Source organism: Phyllobates terribilis, unplaced genomic scaffold, assembly GCF_046119375.1.
Source record: "Phyllobates terribilis strain yellow unplaced genomic scaffold, ASM4611937v1 Scaffold_4__5_contigs__length_816908805, whole genome shotgun sequence".
NCBI classification, from domain to species: Eukaryota; Metazoa; Chordata; class Amphibia; order Anura; family Dendrobatidae; genus Phyllobates; species Phyllobates terribilis.
In genome coordinates, this window is record NW_027362764.1 from 468,032,928 (window position 1) to 468,052,805 (window position 19,878).

The 19,878-nt window shown below is 44.3% G+C and overlaps 1 protein-coding gene across 1 annotated transcript in view; it reads left to right on the plus strand.

The window, feature by feature from the left end:
* Window positions 1-19,878, plus strand: part of LOC141265508 (serpin B4-like) — an 87,327-nt gene that overhangs the window by 54,089 nt on the left and 13,360 nt on the right. Inside the window, exons 3-7 of the mRNA XM_073678673.1 lie at window positions 10,815-10,895; window positions 11,443-11,562; window positions 12,325-12,436; window positions 15,082-15,224; window positions 19,519-19,674. Of these exons, the coding sequence (XP_073534774.1) occupies window positions 10,815-10,895; window positions 11,443-11,562; window positions 12,325-12,436; window positions 15,082-15,224; window positions 19,519-19,674 (612 nt within the window). The remainder of the gene's footprint in view (window positions 1-10,814; window positions 10,896-11,442; window positions 11,563-12,324; window positions 12,437-15,081; window positions 15,225-19,518; window positions 19,675-19,878) is intronic.

Below are 19,878 nucleotides of genomic sequence, written 5' to 3' on the forward strand. Positions count from 1 at the left end.
TCATCATTTTCTTTGGAGGTGGTAACACCAGCTGGTCTTGAGCGCTGTCCGACATCGATAGCACCACCTTTGGATCAAGGCAACCTAACATGTCCGCCTGCATCTTCCTCACAGACCGGCAGTTTGCCGGGGACACCCTTATCAACCCCGTCTAAGCACAATAGCCAGCCCTCGGTCCCTCAGATGTGGACAAGTAAAAGACCATTTCCTCCTAGCCATGAGAAAGCTAAGAGGTTGAATTTCACCATCTGCAAGCTCTTGGCTACAGAAATGCTGCCTTTCCGCCTGGTGGACACAGAGGATTTTCGAGACCTTATGTCCGTCGCAGTGCCCCAGTACCAGATGCCCAGTCGGCACTACTTCTCAAAGAAAGGTGTGCCTGCGCTCCACCAGCATGTCGCACACAACATCACCGCTTCTTTGAGAAACTCTGTGTGTGACAGGGTGCATTTCACCACAGACACTTGGACGAGTAGGCATGGACAGGGGCGTTACATGTCACTGACTGGGCACTGGGTAACTATGGTGACAGCAGGACAAGGGGCTGCTGTCCAAGTCTTGCCGTCCCCACGAGTTGTGCGTCAATCCTCTTTATGTCATTTTTCCTCCACTGCTTCTGCCTCCTCAACCTCCTCTCAGTCTTCCACCTGCACCCAAAGCCTGTCTGGTCATGCCACAAGCTTTCTAACTGCGCAGAAGGGATCCTGCACACCTCCTTACTATGCTGGCAGTAGGGCTCAACGTCATCAGGCGGTTTTTACATTGAAATGTCTGGGAAATGTGAGTCACACAGCTGAGGAGTTGTGGTCAGCTCTGGAGAACCAATTTCATGAATGGTTGTCTCCACTGGACCTGAAACCAGGGAAGGCCGTGTGCGACAATGCTGCAAACCTGGGTGCGGCCCTTCGCCGGGGCAATGTCACACACGTGCCTTGTATGGCTCACGTGTTGAACCTGGTTGTCCAGCAATTTTTAGCCCACTATCCCAGACTAGATGGCCTTCTGCAGAGGGCACGGTCGCTGTGTGCTCACTTCCGCCGTTCGCATCCCGCAGCTCAGCGACTTACATCTCTACAGAAGTCGTTGGGCCTGCCACTTCACCGGCTAAAATGCGATGTGCCTACCCGGTGGAATTCAACTCTGCACATGTTGCAGCGACTGTGGCAGCACCGACAAGCCCTGGTGCAATACGTTCTGACGTATAGCCTGGGCCAACGAGATTCAGAGGTGGGGCAAATCACGCTGGAGGAGTGGTCTCAGATCAGGGACCTATGCACCCTTCTGCACAGTTTTGAAATGGCGACGAAGATGTTTAGTGCTGACGATGCCATTATCAGCATGACTATTCCGGTGATTTACATGCTGGAGCACATGTTAAACAGAATTCGGAGTCAGGTGGTGGCACAAGAGGAGGTGGAGGAAGTAGAGGAGGAGGAGTTGTATGCGGAAGGGCTAACATCTGCAAGGTGCAGACGGTCGGCAGCACCAGGGCGGCAGGCATGTGAGGGTGGGGGAGATGATTTTACCAGGGCGCATGGTAGCAGCCAAACAAGTGAGGAAGGTGCAGGAGCCCAGGAAGAAGTGGAGGACGAACTGATGGAAGACTCATCAGATGAGGGAGACCTTGATCACATTTCTGTTGTGCGAGGTTGGGGGGAGAGGACAGAGGAAGGAAGCATGATTGTTACCTCGCCACCAACACAACAGGGACTTGGTGCTCCTGGATGCGCAACACACATGAGTGCCTTCTTGCTGCACTACCTGCAACATGACCCTCGAATTGTGAGAATTAGAAATAATCCTGACTACTGGGTTGCCACACTGTTAGATCCCCGGTACAAAAGTAAATTTGCAGAAATTATTCCTGCCATAGAAAGGGATGCACGCATGCAGGAGTATCAGCAGAGACTGTTGCAGAATCTTACATGTGCTTTTCCACAAAATACCAGTGGTGCACGTAGTGAATCTCACAGTTCCAACTTGCCAACCGTGGGACCGTCAAGTGTTCAGCACTCAAACCGTAACAGAACCACAGTATCTGCTGGTAACATCAATTTTGCGGAATCATTTCACCACTTTTTTAGCCCATCCTTTGCAAGGCCACAGGAGACAAGAAGTCTGACACATAGTCAACGCCTAGAGACGATGGTACAGGAGTATCTCCAAGTAAACATTGAAGCCACGACTGTGTCACTGGACCCTTGCTCTTTTTGGGCTTCCAATCTGGATAAATGGCCGGAGCTAGCCACTTACGTCTTGGAGATCTTGTCATGCCCCGCAGCCAGCGTTCTGTCTGAACGTGTGTTCAGCGCTGCTGGTGGTGTGCTGACAGATAAGCGCACGCGGCTCTCCACTGATAATGTAGACAGACTCACGTTCATAAAGATGAACAAATCATGGATCCGAAACGACTTTTCTACCCCTGTGTCATCCTGGGGAGAGTAAAAGCTTGATGATTGGTTAAAATCACCCTACCAACCGTTTTAAGCTTTCAAATTACTAATCATGTTTATCTGTATCTTGACTGGAAAATAATTTGGGCTTTGTAGCAGTGTGCAGCACTGATCCTATTAGGCCATCTATAATAAGCTTCACCAGATTTAAAATTAAAAATAATTTTTAGCTGCATCTAGCCCGGAAAATAATTTTGGGGCTCCGAGATGCGCAAGACACATAAGTGCCTTCTTGCTGCACTACCTGCAGCATGACCCTCATATTGTCAGAATTCGAAGTAATCATGACTACTGGGTTGCCACACTCTTAGATCCCCCAAACTTTTCGATCAACCTTTTCATTTTAATAAAGACCAAAAAAATGGTCATTTTTGAAATTATAAGCATTAGCAGGTTGTTAGAAACTGAAATCAAACAGTTTTCAACTCAAAACTTTATTCTAGGTGATGTTACATTTTCACATAGGACCCCTTGTTCGAAAGGAGCTTCTGAACTCTCTCGTCCATTGAATTTGTCAGGTTTTGGATGGTTTCTGCTTCAATTGTTTTGCATGAGGACAGAATACCCTCCCAGAGCTGTTGCTTAGATGTGAACTGCCTCCCGCCATCATAGACACTCCTTTTAATGATGCTCCAAAGGTTCTGAATGGGGTAGAGGTCAGGGGAGCATGGGGGTCACACCATAAGTTTGTCCCCTTTTATGCCCATATCAGCCAGAGATGCAGATGTTTTATGTGCAGCATGAGATGGTGCATTATCATGCAGTAAAATGATCTTGCTGTGAAATACACGGTTCTTCTTCTTGAACCATGGCAGGAAGTGCTGTTTGAGAAAATCCACATACATTATGGAGTTCATCTTTAGCGCCTTCAGGGATCCTAAAGGGGCCGACAATCTCTCTCCCCATGATTCCAGCCCAAAACATTACTCCACCTCCTCCTTGTTGGCGCTGTAGCCGTGTTTGCGTGGGGTGTCCATCAACCAGCCATCCTCCACTCCATTCATCTGGACCATCGAGCGCTGCACGGCACTCATCCGTGAACAAAACAGTTTTGAAATCAGTCTTCATGTAATGTTTGGCCCACTAGAGCCGTTTCTGCTTGTGTGAAGTGGATAGAGGAGGTCGACAGGATGGCGTATGCACAGCTGCAAACCTCTGAAGGACCCTGCATCTTGTTGTTCGCGGGACGTTGGAGGCACAAGCAGCTTCAAAAACTTGTCTGCTGCTATGACAAGGCTTTTTTGCCGCTGCTCTTTCAACCTGACGTAATTGCCTGTAGGAAAGAGTCCTCAATTTGCCCTTATCAGCACGCACACGTGTGTACTGTGAATCAGCTACATACTTCTTGATTGCCAAGACACTTCATCCTGATCATCGCACAATGTTGATTGTAGTCATGCCTTGACCTAAACACTCCACAATTTGTTGCTTCTCAGCAGCCGACACATCCTTTTTCTTTCCCATTTTGGCAGAAAATGTAGGCTGCTTAATAATGTGAGAGAGCCTTCTTAAGTAGTCTTGCCTTTCATTGGACACACCTGCCAAACTAATTAGCACAGGTGTCTGCAATTGCTTACAGTGATATAAAGAGCCCTGACACACATCACCATCAATGAGTTTAACTGACAAACAAACAAATTCTTCCCTTATCACTCCTAAACACTTTTTGCATAATAATTTGGAACGCGGTGTACATGTGCTTTTCCACAAAACACCAGTGGTTCACGTAGTGAATCTTACAGTTCTAACTTGCCAACCGTGGTCTGTATGGAATTGTTCAATAAAGGGCCCAAAATTAAGATAACATAGATGGGAGAGGTCTCTATGAATAGGAATTCCTAAGTATTTGATACCCTGTGAGGGCCAGGCAAAGGGAAAGTTGGACTGGATGGAATCCTATATGGATTTAGGGAGGGAGACATCGAGGGCCTCAGACTTCGCTGCATTGATTTTAAAATTTTACCATGTAACAAAGTGATCTATTTCAGCCATAACAGCAGGGATGGATATATGTGATTGAGTGATATATACTAGGACATCATCAGCAAATAGAGAGCACTTGTACTCGGTGCCTCCCACCTCAATCCACCTAATATTGGGGTTATGGCGAATTGATGAGAGCAGGTGCTCCGTCACTAGGATGTATAAGAGAGGGGACAGAGGACATCCCTGCCTTGTCCCATTGGTGATTGTGAAAGGTGATGAAAATGTTCTGACGCACCCCCTGGGCCTTGGGACACCCGGAGCCGGACCCTTTTTGGTGGATGCTGGTGGTTGTAGTCTTCGTGGCGGTGATCCGGTTCCGTGGCTCAGGGCGGTCAAACCAGTGGCGGAACTATTTATGTGGTTTTGATGTTTAAATGTCCGACTACGCCACCCGTGGATTGCGGTCAGAGTGAACCGCCGCTACAGGGCAGACCGCTAAGGCTGGTGTTGTGGGTGCAGCAGAGCGTAGCATAACTCCCCACGGGAGGAGTATAGCCTCAGGGCAGTGTATGCGGAGGATGGGGGTGATGGTGCAGGGCAGCAGCAGTAACGACACGGAGTCAGTGATGCAGTTCAGGGCCTTTACTCACAGTTCTTATTATCCAGACCACGTCTGCAGGTAACGGCTGCCCACGTCGTACTGTGCTCACCAGGTGAGGGGCTCAGACAACTCCCAGATAACTTTGGAGCGCTTCACAGGACCCCCTTTGTGTGTCCTTTGTCTGGCCTTTCTTACCAACACTTCTGTCCGGCTGCCTCGGGCCTCCTCTTGGTAAACTTGGCGCCAGTTTCCCTGACCCTATGTGGTGCCTTCCTAGCGGGTGGAGCAAGGGGCTGCGCCACATAAAATGTCAGAGCCTCCGGTTTCTAGCTGAGGGTCGTTTCCTGCCTCCACTAGTTCGGGGACCGGTCTCCCCCTTTGGCCTGACCCCTCCACGCAGGTGGATTCGGGCGTGCGGTGGCGACTCGCCCGTCCGCACCCCTGGGATCCCTTCATTCCTCGTTCCTGGAGCCTTCTCCGCTCCTCTTCCTTCCTTCTCCCTCTTGCAGGCCTGGGCCTCTGTTACTAGGCCCGCCTCCGGAGCAGAGCTCATGCAGAGCCCCTGCTCCCTGCCACTTCTGCTCAGACTTCTCTGCACTGAACTAAGATGGTGCCCACCTTTTATACTCCCTTCTCAATGCACCCAGGAACTGCTTCCTCCCTGCTCCTGCACTGCAGGGTTCCCCTTCCTCAGTGTTCCCTCCCCCCACTCCAGCCAGGGACAGGGACTGTCGTGCCCATCTCAGGGGCATATTGGTCGCCCTGCCCCACGGCAATGTGGTGTAATGCATGCAGGTGTCGGGTCCTGATCCACACTCCATCCTTTTCTGAGAGTGAGATATCACACCTCTGGGTGAGGTGCAATACGTCTGTAGCAACCGAGCCCTCGATGCTACAGTTCCATTTACCTTCAGCCTAGGTGACGTATTGTGATACAGGGCCGTGGTTTTGGCTATAAAAGGGTCCCCTAGACCCCTACCCCAAGCTTTTTAAGAGAATCATATATGGCGTGCCAGGAGACTCTATGGAATGCTTTCTCAGCATCCAACGAGAGTATCTACTTACAAATTTTTAACTGCATCTAGCCCAGGAAATACTTTGTGCCTAGTAGCAGTGTCTGCTAGTCAGCGGATTATCCCGGCTGTTAAGCAAGCTACACCACCTGTAGTTTGGACACTTAATTTTTTCAAAGGAAATGCTTCGGGACCACGGGATACTTAGTGAAGAGCATCAGGAGGCACCCCAAGGCATAGGGGCTGGGACTGGCACTAGGATGCCTTGCGGTGGACAGCCGAGCTCGATCCTTATAAAAGCTTTTTAACTGCAGCAGCTTTAGTGGACGCTACTGGAGCTGGAATTACACGGCTGCTGGCATGAGACTTGCCCTCCAATAGATCCTTGTAAATGGATTTAAAGTGTATTCATTCAAATTAGAGGGACAATTTAAATTAAAAAGCTTAGAGCTGCCTCCACCACAGGGGGGCTCTCTCGACCCACCAGCGGACAGGCACCAGTATTGGGAGAGGGGGGCTGGCCGTCAGGGTTCACCGCGGCTCTGGCACAAACCCGGCGACACGGAGGTGGCACGGGCAGGAGCGGACTGGCCGTCTCGGCTTCTCACTTTTTGGATTTTAGAAGGGCATTACATGCCTATATCTGTGTCTCCCCCTCCTTTTACTCCTCCACCTCTTTTCTTTTCGCATGACTATATGTACTTGTCACTTTTCCATGTGTTAGTTGTGTCTTCTGAGCAGTTTGTCAGCTTTTGGACACCTTTGAAGGTGTTTTCTATGTGTTTCTATGTGTTTTTGTTTGCCTGCCATTGGTTTTAACGGTGTTCGAAGGTGTTCGACGAACAGTTCGACGAACAGTTCGGCGAACACACGGGTGTTCGACGAACCGAACCGAACTCGAACACTACGGGGGTGGCTCAACACTACATATTATTCAGAAATTTAAGATCCATGGGACTGTAGCCAACCTCCATGGACGTGACCCCTGAGGGTTCAGTCGCCACAGGGGTACTGCACCTCAAAATGAGGTGTGGTATCTCCTCTCCAAGGTAAGGATGGAGCACCGCACAGGACCCCTAGCACACACTCAACACTACACCACTCCAGTTCTGCAGGGGGCCTAAAAGCACCATAGTACTGCCCCGGTCCGGAATGGAGGAGTTGGGGGGGAACCAAAGTTAGGGGGAACTATGTAGTGAGTGAGGGTGGAGCACTTTACTTTAGCACTTAATAGAATCATATATAACTGGAGGCCATTTTAATGACCGGGTCTTTAGTCGTGGGTCTTTGGGACGGCAGGTCAGCACAAGGCTGCAGCCGCCTCAGGGTCCGCGGTTCCCGGTCTCAGGCCTCGAGACGGGGGATTGGGGCAGAGTTAAAACCGGCTCTGTCCCAGGTCAGAGTCCAACCAAGAAGGCCCAGGAGGGGAGCAGAGGAGTTAAGCTCCACAGGCGAAAGGATCCCAGGGGGTGCGGATGGAGCGGAGTCGCCACCTGCATACCTTATTCTGGCCCTGCCAGAGAGACCCCGCCGTAAGAGGGGGTACCGGTCCCCGATTATCTGACTTTGCACTTCACGTCTCTGTCAGAAAAGTCCATAGGCTTATGTGGATCCCAGGGGGATACGGACGGAGCGGAGTCGCCACCTATATTCCTTAATCTGAGTTCATCCAGAGGGACCCGGCCTTACGCCAAGTTCTCACCACTAGTAACCAAGATGGGCACCCAGTCGGTCCGGGAGCTACAAGCTACCCATCAAGGACATCGCAGTACCCGTACAGGACACAGTGGGGGACACAAGGTGAGAAAAGCTTCACAAGGAGAGGAACACTTTACAAGCGGGGGGTCCTGTCAAGCGCTCCTGAACTACCTGGAGTGTGCTGAACCCCACCCTGGTGGCCACAGCTCGCCGTGTGACAGCAGAGAGAAGCTCTGAGCTGAGAAAGCACTACCGTGAGTAAAGACTTGGATGACTTCAAATCCCGCCTCTGTCTGTTCTTTCCTCCACGGCTCTGCACCCGCCAGCGATCTGTTCTGCATCCCTTCTCCTACGCTGCCCTGAGGCCCCGCTCCACCTGTGGGGAGCCGCACCAACTAAGCTGCCTGATCACCGGCCTCCGAGGACTGTAGTAGCGCTGGTGATCCTCACCAGACACCACGGGTGGCATCACAAACTTTCCCCTCTCCCATACACCTTTCCCCCATTATTCTTTGCTTTTAAGAGTGACCCCAGGGTACGGCCCCGGGAGCCAGCCACCGCGGCATCCCCCAAAACCAAACAGCAAGGCCCGGACGCCGAGTCCCCATCCCTTGGGCGCGTCAGCCGCAGGAGGAAAATTGATAACAAATCAAAGAGACGGATAATACGAATAGTAACAAAAGAGCCCAGGATAACTTCTAAAGAGATTAAAGGTGAACTTCAAGCTCAAGGAACATTAGTGTCAGATCGCACCATCCGTCGTTGTTTGATCCAAGGTGGACTTCATGGGAAACGACCAAGGAGAACACCATTGTTGAAAAAAAATCATAAAAAAACCAGACTGGAATTTGCCAAACTACATGTTGACAAGCCACAAAGTTTCTGGGAGGATGTCCTATGGACAGATGAGACAAAAAAGGAAGTTTTTGGCAAGGCACATTAGCTCTATGTTCACAGACGGAAAAATAAACCATATCAAGAAAAGAACACTGTCCCTATTGTGAAACATGGTGGGGGCTCTGTTATGTTCTGGGGCTGCTTTGCTGCATCTGACACAGGGTGTCTTGAATCTGTGCAGGGTACAATGAAATCTCAAGACTTTCAAGGGATTCTAGAGAGAAATGTGCTGCCCAGTGTCAGAAAGCTTGGTCACAGTCGCAGGTCATGAGTCTTGCAACAGGATAATGACCCAAAACACACAGCTAAAAACATCCATGAATGGCTAAGAGGAAAACATTGGACTATTCTGAAGTGGCCTTCTATGAACCCTGACCTACATCCTATTGAGCATCTTTGGAAAGAGCTAAAACATGCTGTCTGGAAAAGGCAACCTTCAAACACGAGACAACTGGAGCAGTTTGCTCATGAGGAGTGTGCCAAAATACCTGTCGAGAGATGAAGAAGTCTCATTTACAGTTACAGGAATCGTTTGATTGCAGTGATTGCCTCAAAAGGTTGTTCAGCAAAATATTAAGTTAAGAGTACCATCATTTCTGTCCAGGCCTATTTCATGAGTTTAATTTTTTAAAATAATCTGTGGAAGCAGGGTTGAAAAGCAATGTCTGACTTTCATTTGTCCATTTTCATAGATTTTTAATTTCTTATTACTTTTGTCAGATTCAAGTTATTTCTGTGACCATTGTGGGTTTTTCTTTCATTAAACGAGGGGTACCAACAATTTTGACCACGTGTGTATATTTATTGGGTCCTGTTTATATGAATATTCCTTATGTAGGCTTCAGTTGTCCTATGTACAGGAGTTGTACAGGATTCACTGTAAGGCCAACCCATGGTTTGGGGAGGAGTAAGTGGGCACTGTGAATTAGTTCGTGTTTTTTTAGGCACTTTTTTAGTTCAACTACAACGAAGACTATTGTCAGCATTGTTACTACCTTAGAAGGTAGTAAGATCCTTATATTATCAAGCAACAGGGATGGCAGTTTCTCTTCATAGCAGGCAAGTTGGGGCATCTACAGAAAGTGACTTTTAAGGATGAATCTTAGTGTTACCAAGACCTAGAGGTCTTTATAAACGTATATGGGATCAGCCAGGCAGGAATATATCCATAAGGTATTGCAGTTGCAACTTGCAAGAGATCCTGACACAGTCAAAAGAGTGTAGCACAGAGGGCAGTGGTCACAGCGAAACACATTGATCCGTGTGGCCCTGTACTGGGAAGATGGAGGACCTCAACTTAACCTGTTGTTCTGCGGAAACTTTCCTCTCAAGTTATGTGCCGCTGTCCGCAACTGAAATGTTTGTGCCTCTATCATATAATGCAGATGAAGAATTGAAGTGTTTTCTCTACTACCTATTGTTTCAAGACCAAGTAAACAAGAGTTTATTTTGTTAATAACACCTGGCTCATTCTTCATGGCAACAAAGGCTCTCAACTTGTTCCAAGATACGACAGCACGCAGTCTGAGAGTGAAGGCAATTCAAACGTGCAGATGTGCACAAACCAAGGGACACAAGTAGAGGGTGTTTAGGATTCCCGAATCACACCTCAGTCAGGGGGCACCCTTACAGACTTGTAGGATTGCTGCTTCTAACAGGTGGCGCAATAGAGTTCTAGTCCTCTTCCTCTCTGAAGAGGCAATTTGCACATGTAATTTAATTTTCCAGAGCAGCATTGCATGGCATGTCAGGGCTGGTATGTCACTCTCCACAAGGAGAAATATTACCTTAGACCTCAGTGCAGAGCCTCTCATCTAGCCAAATCAGATTGCATACTTTGCACTGACGAGGGGCAATACCCTGAAACACCGTGTCTGCAAATTGAGATTCTGATTTGGTTGTTATCCTAAGTCATATTGCAAGGCTCCTTCCAGTAGAGGGTCGATAGTGACTTGTAGGTTTGCTGCTTCCAACAGGTGGCGCTGTAGAGTTCTAGTCCTCTTCCTCTCTGAAGAGGCATTTTGAATATAGACCCTAATTTAGGCACTCTCTTCTAAATACTCTCAAACCCACTCCCTCTGCTCTAAGAGACATCTCTAGCATTATCCTGGTTGGAAACTGTCACTCGAGTTCAAAAGGTCTACAATCTTGTGTCATCAATAATTTTGCAGGTCCAAAACTGTAGACAGAATCCCTTCTAAACATTATTGTTTGTTTTCTTTTCAGGTTCTTCACTACCCGGAAGCCCAAACAGCAGAAAAAGAAGGGTTTGGAAAATTATGTGCAAAAAAAATTAAAAAAGACAAGGTATGGTACTATTCAGTCAAACAAGAAATAGAGATAGAGATAGCAGTAACATCCTGCAAAAGGAATTTGTAAACAGGCAAAACACAGAGTGACAAAATGTTTTTTGGTTTTCTATGAACCAAAAAAGGAATCGTCTTCCACTTTTACTAAAACCTTGATTGTGATAACAAATGTTATTCTGACAATAATGTCCACTATAAATAAAAAAAGAAACTAGTGAAAAATAAATACTTGCCTATCTTATACAGTCCAACAGACAATGCATACAGTAGTGGTGTGCATGTGTGAGCAGCACTCCATTTTATGGGGAGCTTCAGAGCCCCATTCTTTGGATTGGTGAGGGTCTCAGAGGTAGTATCCATGAAATGAGCAATTTACTATCTAACCTGACCTATGGATAGGGGTATATCTAATCAAGTGTGAAATAACCCTTTAATTTCATACTGAATTTATTTTGTGATAATAATTTAATATTAATATTATAATAATAACAGTTATACTAAACTGATATGTTGCTTTTTTGATACCAAAAACTGGATATAACCAGGTCGCTGATGTGCATAACCAGTTCCACCAACTGTTACTCCAATTAAATTCCCAAAAAAGTGACGCAGTGCTGACCATCGCCAATGCAGCATTCACTCAAATGAATTTTCCTTTGGCAAAGGTAAGTTTTCAGTCACAGAGTCTGCTGAACGTATTGAACTGTTTTGAATTCTGAGACAATAGTGAAGGTGGAAAGTTTGCTTTTTGCAATTTATTGTTATTGTCAAGACCTAACAGTAGGTCCATGCTGAGGTTCGCGAGTATGGAGACGACTCAGTAGCTGAGTCGTCTCTAACAGGAGCGTCCTGGAACTTAGCTCCTATCACTGCTGTTAAACATTTAGATAGTCCTATAAATCTCTTGCAGTGGTATTTAAATAAAACACTTTCTGGCTTCTATCGGAACCATGCAACAGGATAGCGTTGTATCGATGGGTTATTACCATAGTAGATGTGGGCATGCTAGTGGCAGTCATCTTGGTACTTTACGGGCTGAGCTTCATGAGCTGATGAGACCATGACTTACACTATATACTGCAATAACATGGTATTTCAGTATATGCAACAATTGATCAAAGCAATTTTTCAATACATTGTATGTTAAAATGAATAAAGTGACAACTATCCCTATGAAGAACAATCCCTCATCTTGAAGGTTGGGAAGGGGTTAAAGATGCAGTATGTACTATTTTCACGTACTTTATGAATGGAAAATACAAAAGTGCAAAAGGGAAAAACGTCCCAGTTCTTAAAGGTTTGAGTAACTATCTGACATAAACATTTTTTCTACATTAGCAAATAAATCCCATAATTTACCAAACAAATCAAAGTCTGTAGGGAATAAAGTTAATAAGTTCAACTTATTTTTCTCTCATTCACTTCAGGAATATTTGAGATCTGCTGAGACACTTTATCAGGCAAAAGTTGAAACAGTAGATTTTCAAGATGACAAAGCAAGGCAAAAAATAAACTCATGGGTGGAAGAGAAGACAGAAGGTATCAGTTATGTTCATAATATTGCAATCTCCAAGACAACACAAAACTGTTCCAACAAAACTGTGGAGTAATAATTTTTCAGTTTCATATAATAACCCTGCTCCAATAATGGTCAGGAGAAAATGAAAGGATTCATCCAGTCAGTTCAGCGCTCCCAGGAGACAGGCACCAGGCAGAGGTATTAAAAGTCTTCAGAAATTTACTTAGATAAAAATCATCATAAAAAAAGATACATAGAACAACGCGTTTCGGCTATATATTGGTACAGAATAGCCTTCCTCAGGTAAGATATTGCTTTACAGTCTGTTAGAGTTATATAGTCTATATAGGTTCACTTGAATTAATTAGTTATGTTAAATGGTCAAAACCTGGTGGTTCTTCATTAGCTTAATTGCTGCTTGGTGGTTTTCAGTATGCAGCTTTAGCTTATCCTTGTTTCAAGTATATTTGCAGTACATGATAAAATACATGGTGAAAAACACACACACATAAAAAACATTACAAACATTGATTTGCGTGTATACAGCATGAGTGGGTGTATAAAAAAAATGTAAATCTATAGCATTATCCACACATACAACATATATTCAATGATCATATTAGGACTATTATATTATACTTCTTTTACTAGAAAAACTTTGCTTATGAGAGAAAACACAACATAAGCAAAGTTTTTCTAGTAAAAGAAGTATAATATAATAGTCCTAATATGATCATTGAATATATGTTGTATATTTTTTTTATACACCCACTCATGCTGTATACACGCAAATCAATGTTTGTAATGTTTTTTATGTGTGTGTGTTTTTCACCATGTATTTTATCATGTACTGCAAATATACTTGAAACAAGGATAAGCTAAAGCTGCATACTGAAAACCACCAAGCAGCAATTAAGCTAATGAAGAACCACCAGGTTTTGACCATTTAACATAACTAATTAATTCAAGTGAACCTATATAGACTATATAACTCTAACAGACTGTAAAGCAATATCTTACCTGAGGAAGGCTATTCTGTACCAATATATAGCCGAAACGCGTTGTTCTATGTATCTTTTTTTATGATGATTTTTATCTAAGTAAATTTCTGAAGACTTTTAATACCTCTGCCTGGTGCCTGTCTCCTGGGAGCGCTGAACTGACTGGATGAATCCTTTCATTTTCTCCTGACCTTCATTCCACGGTCTCCTGGCTGAGAGATCCGTTGTATCCAGACTATAGCTGCACACCAAGGAGTCAAGGCATCTCAGTCAGACCTAAGAGGTCGATATGCTATGCCACAAGCTACATCAAAGGTGAGCAAATTAGCTTCTGAAAAATAGCTGAACCTAATAATCTGCACTTAGATCTGCGCCTGTGTTTTCTGTCTTTTCCCCTCTCCTAGAACCTATAGCCTTGGGGTCATATACCTCTGCTCCAATAATGGGAATACTTTACATAGCAGTTTCTTTATTCTTATTGCAGTAGGATGTAATAGCACGTCCAGTGTTTGGCATAGGCATAGGAGCAAAAGCAGAGATCTCAGTCATTTTAACCTTTAAAAGCCACAGCCACAGCTAAAGCCACACCATCAAAATCTCGACATCTCAGGGGTTTACTGAAAGGTGGGAACTTTCTTTATCACCTATCAGCACACAATTGATTTTCATGGGAGAAGATAATTTAATAAAGGCCCTAAGGGTGCTTAGGCACCCGTTCAGTATCTCACATTGGGGCTTACGTCCAAACCCCCTGCAAAACCCCTGCAAAACGGGATTCGGACATATGCGCTGACATGGCCATAGATTATTATAGTCCAGACAGAGTGAACGTGCGCTGTGCGATGCATCATTTTTGGGCATGTATGCCTACTAGAGGTGGACACCCAGTTGTAGTAGACTGCATCTTGGTGTCAACCTCCAATAGGCATATATGCCCGAAAATGATACGCGGCAGAGCACACGTTCACTCTATCGGCACCATTATAGTCTATGGTTCTGTCAGCGCATATGTCCAAACACCGTTTTTCGTGGTTTTGAACGTAAGCCACGACATGACCACTGAACAGATGCCTAAATGCAATATGAAAGCACTCTTAGTCTGCCAAAGGCATCTCTCCCCCACCCCATAGAAGTAAATAAGAAAAAAAAAATGTAGAAAACAAAATGGTAGAAAATTGATTTATTTAGAGAAAAGCAGATCAGACAAAATTTGTTTTCAACCGGCAGCGATAAGAAGATGCAACTAGGAGCAGATGAGTGGCAATGAGAAGCAGAAGGGCTGGAGAGGGAAACGGAAAAGTAACTATAAGTGTTTGGGTTTTTTAACATTTTGATGGCCTCTAATGGTTTAGCAAAATGTATTTTCAATTGTTTTGCTGAATTCACGAGGAAGCAGAATAAAGTAGTTCCAAAAGATTTTTTTGCACTTCTGCCAAATATAAAATTCCATATTGTTACGCTGACAGAAATTAAGAAAGTTCTGAGTTCTGCAGTGTGGCAAAATAAAATCATATTTTTTTCTCTAAAATATAAGCTTTTGTTAAAAGAAAAATAGATGAGAGATATTAATGTGGGAAAACCATTTAATGAAAATCCTTCTTTAAAAATATGCTTTGTACTAGTGCGAGCAAATGTGCTACATCTATCTTTTTTTTTTATTACAGGCAAAATAAAATACTTATTCCCTGAAAGTTCACTGGACAAATCAGCATCATTAGTCTTAGCAAATGCTGTTTATTTTAAGGGTCAGTGGAACAAAAAGTTTAATGAGGAAAATACAAAAAATGCTCCATTTTACATAACAAAGGTAAACAAACAGCTTTATCTAATGTTACATATAATAACAACACTCAATTGATTTTGGAGGATTAACTGCCTAATTAATTTGTATGTGGTGCAACTAACTCTTCATCAATGGTAGATAGGAGAAAGAAGGCTTAAATGGAGTTTGTCAGTAAGTTTGCACCACTCCCTGCCAAAAAAATAAAAATAAAACAATATGCAGGTGTACCCCAATGAGAAATAAACACATTGATTGATAGTTGATCTATGTCTAACATCAGGTGCCAGTCAGGAAAAAGCGCCTGGGCAAATCAGCGGTCTCCTGACTCATGTGCACTAATTTGGCCTTCTAAAGGCACAGGCTTCATGATTGTACTGCACATGTGTGAAGAAATGGCAGCAAAGAGACCCCACAGAATCCCAACGCTGCCACCACTTGTGATGGATCCACAACCCGCCACCCACCTGGTGTCACTATTACGTCAAATGAATCACGCGATACGGATCTGCCCTTTACACCAACGTGACGTTCCGCACTCCCTTGAGGAGGCGTAAGGTCAGATTGGTACAGTCCTACACAGACACCTTCTGTTTACGCTGGTACAAGAAGGCACCAGGGAGTGAGAAGAGGTGGCCCACTCAGTCACTGACATGACGCCACACTCGCTCACACCCTTGACAGGCTGAGAGGCCCCTTCACTAGCTCCAGTGAAGCAGAGCCTGGTCGGCCTGGGAGAGCTGCCACCAGTTTCTATTAGATATAGCGGAATTATATTGGGCTAGAAACCAGTCCGGTAACGTGTTTGTTGGACCGAACAACGGAAGTGAGAGTTCGTGGATTGAGATAAAAGAGCAGCCCAAGGTTAAATTATATATTTAATTGCCTTAGGGGCACACTAGACAATACACTACATACATAAAGGTTATACATACACAATGATCAGAGTTACAAACACAATAGTAGGGGTACAAAAGATATAAAGCAGTTATTAAGAGTCAGTTACTAGTCGTGGGAAAGGCTGCCACATGGGAAGCTTGTGGGGCCCTCTCTCTATGTGGCAGGACTTCTCGCACATGACGTGATGTACAAACCTCCCAAGAAAAAAGACACTGGGTTTTAGCTGCAGGGGCTCTAAACCTCTCTGGGTCACTCCCCTTACTGCCCCCTGGTTGAGCCTAAGTCTCCACCCCTGGTCGCTCTTGGCTAAAAACGCCCAAAAACTAAAATGGGCTATATGTCCTTACTGGATGTTCCTAGGGAGCCAGTTCTGGTGTCATCAGATCCAGCTGGGCCCCTGCTATGCGTGGATATCAAGTACCGGGGCCTTAGGGGCCCCCGCAAGGCTGCGACATGTATCTCCCTTTCCCTATGTGCTGGACTGTGCTGAAAGCCAGGGTGACATTCCCCATTCTTTTGGGTTTACAAAAATCTACTTGGTGTATCACTGGGATGTATCGTATTCCCATAACTCGGTGTTGAATTATAATATCGGACACAAAGGACAGCATGGCTTGGGGTCCACAGGGGGGGTCTTCCTGTGCAGCTCCACAGCTGCTGTGAGGTATTTGTCACTCACTGTGTCTCTCAGCCCCCTCCCTTCTTCTTTAGCTGCAAAAGTGTTGGGTTTCAGTTTTGTATTTGTAGACCTCTATAATCCCTCATCAATCAGGGCACAATGATAGACATGGTATTATCTTAATTATTCTTCACAACATGCACCACAGAATACTGACACCTGGGCCCTCAGGAGGGCAAGTTAGTGCACAAAAGTGAGGAGTCAGTTGATCTACGCATGCGCACAATTTCTTTGCAGCACCTGATGTCAGATGTACATCAGCTATCGATCAACAGAGGGAGGGAGGAGCCAAAAATGTTAATGACCCAATAAGGCATAATTCTGCTGCCCATAGTGCTTTACATCTAATTTGCATACAGCTAAAACTGTGTTTTCAAGAGTCAGGCAACAGATTGGCAATATATAGATACTAGTGAGTTTGTCTTTAATACATGTACAAATAGACAGTTTAAACAGGTCAAACTTACTGACAGATTCCCTTTAAACATATTGGATTTCAACATGCATTGCCTAGTCCTTTGTTCCAACAAACAGGCAATGCACTATTACCCTCTTCACAATGTACAAATTTGACTTTATAAAAATATATCATTGGTAAAATCCTCAATACAGAATAGTACACAAAGGTAATTCAGGGCATTGTTCATAAATTGTTCCAAAGTGAAACACCTTTAAGCAACATAATTGATATCAATTTTTTATTGTTTTATGGGGAATCTGTCAGTAGGATGAACCCTTCTGAGCTGTCTATATGGCATCCAGGTCATTGGAAACTGAATAAAATGTTATCTTGATATCTGCAATCCAATGTCTTATTCCAGAAAAATCCATGTTTTTCTTATATATAAATGAGCTATTCAGGGCTATGGACCAGACACTGATCGGAATGAGAATGTGCCTCCAAAGATTATATTAAACTAGATGGTGGCCCGATTCTAACGCATCAGGTATTCTAGAATATGTATGCGGCCGACCGCCGCGACCAACCAGAGAAGCGATGTTTTAAATTTTGCGCCAATATCGCTGATTGGTCGCGGCTGGGCGGCTGCGACCAATCAGCAGAGCGGTGTTTAAATTTGGCGCCAATATCGCTGATTGGTCGCGGCCGGCGGCCGCAACCAGTCACCGAACCGTGTTAGTGAGGACCGCGGAGTGGCGCTGCCTGTGCGGGTACTTCCGCTGCGAGCAGCGGGGAGATGACAGCTAGCGCCGGTCATCTCCCGGCTGCATTGCCGCTGACCTCCGTGCGGCAGATGAGCCATCTTGTTCTGAAATCCCTCGTCGCTGATTGCCCGTGGCCGGACCAATCAGCGACGCGGGATTTCCTGGATGGACAGACAGACAGGATAAGCCGATTATATAGTAGATGAAAGGGGAAGTTACCATTGTGAGACATGTCACTAACACAGAACAGTAGAACTGAATTTTTCCTCATAACAAACATGTTATAAGCTGCAGCTCTCACAGCTCTACTGTATTACAACAATATTGAAACACTGAACGCCTGTGAGATGGAAGCTAAAGCTGAGAGGAACCGACAGATGTGTCAGATCTAATCACACACAGCTCTGCAGTGAGATCAGGAGAGCAGAGAGAGGCCATTACACATTACACTGGTGTTGCCACCTTTCATTTATCTCTGGAGGCAGATTCTCATGCAGATCAGTGTCCAGCACATGGTCTGGAACAGCTCATTTACATATAAAAAAAGATTGGATTTATCTGGAATAAAACACTGGAATGCAAATATCAAGGTATCACTTTATTCAACGTCCTATGACCTGCATGCATATATACAGGGAAGGCTTATGAGAACTGATCCTGCTGACAGTTTTTTTTATGGTAATCTGGAAAGACAAATAAAAGTTAAATTAAGGTCAATTTTAAATTTTGCTCCTGGCATCACCACATTCTAGCTAATTAGGCTTTAGTAGGAAAAAAAAGGTTGATACACAATTGCTTACATCAATCTTAAATCTTGAATACATATTAAAGGGAACCTATTAAATCGAAAGATGCTATTAACCTGTAGATATAGAGTTAATCTGTATGTTAATAGTGTTATGAAGGTGTCTAGCCACAGTACTGAACTTCTGCACCCCTGGACAAAATGGACTTTATTTCTCCCAGTAGCCTCCAGCTTTAAGTCCTATATATATAGGCGTGACAGCATGGCTACAGTCACTGCTCATTAAACTGTGAGTTGCACTTTGACTAACAGGCAGTACAGAGTCGGATGTCAGACAAAGTGCCAGGAAGTGCTTACAGCCGCTGCTCACAATACTGTGAGTAGTGACTTTAGTCTAGTCGGTATGACCAAAAGCCAGTGGCACGTAGTAGAAATAAAGTTAATTTTCTTTCGGGTGCTACCCTTTCATTAACATTAATAACCTGCAGATTAACCTTATATCTGTAGGTTAATAGCATTATGTGACTTTATAGGTTCCCTTTAATAAATGAGATTGATTTTTTTGTGAGGAGTGTTTTTAATAGCTACATTGCACTGTTATTTTGATACAGAGATTTGGAAGAATTCTACATAATTTTTTTCTTTATTTTGATGTTTAATTTTATTCTAGATTATCCAACCAATATAATAAAACGGCAGACTAAAACAGTATCAGATTTATTGTAAAAAGTTTTGATATTATTGACTTTCTTTAATTCTTTTATATTCTTACCATCTGAAGTTTCATTATGAGAAAGCTTCATTTGGTAACAAATATCTCCTTTTATTTTTAGGAGTCAGAAATATCAGTTCCAATGATGAGACAAACTGATAGATTTAATTTAGGTGCTATCGAGGAGCTTGATGCACAAATTATTGAACTACCCTATGGAGCTGGAGAACAATCCATGTTCATACTTCTCCCAAATGCAGTTGGTGGTTTACAAATGGTGAGAAGGCTTCTTATAGACAAGAATCTGCTTATTTCATGTCCCTATTTTTTGGGGAGATTTGTATTATCCCCTACTATTTAATAAAATATGAAAAAAAGTCATATTTATATTTCTACCTACTTTCCTTTGAACATTTTTAAAGTGTATACTTATGAATATCATAATATAATATGACATACATATGAGTATTGCAATATATCT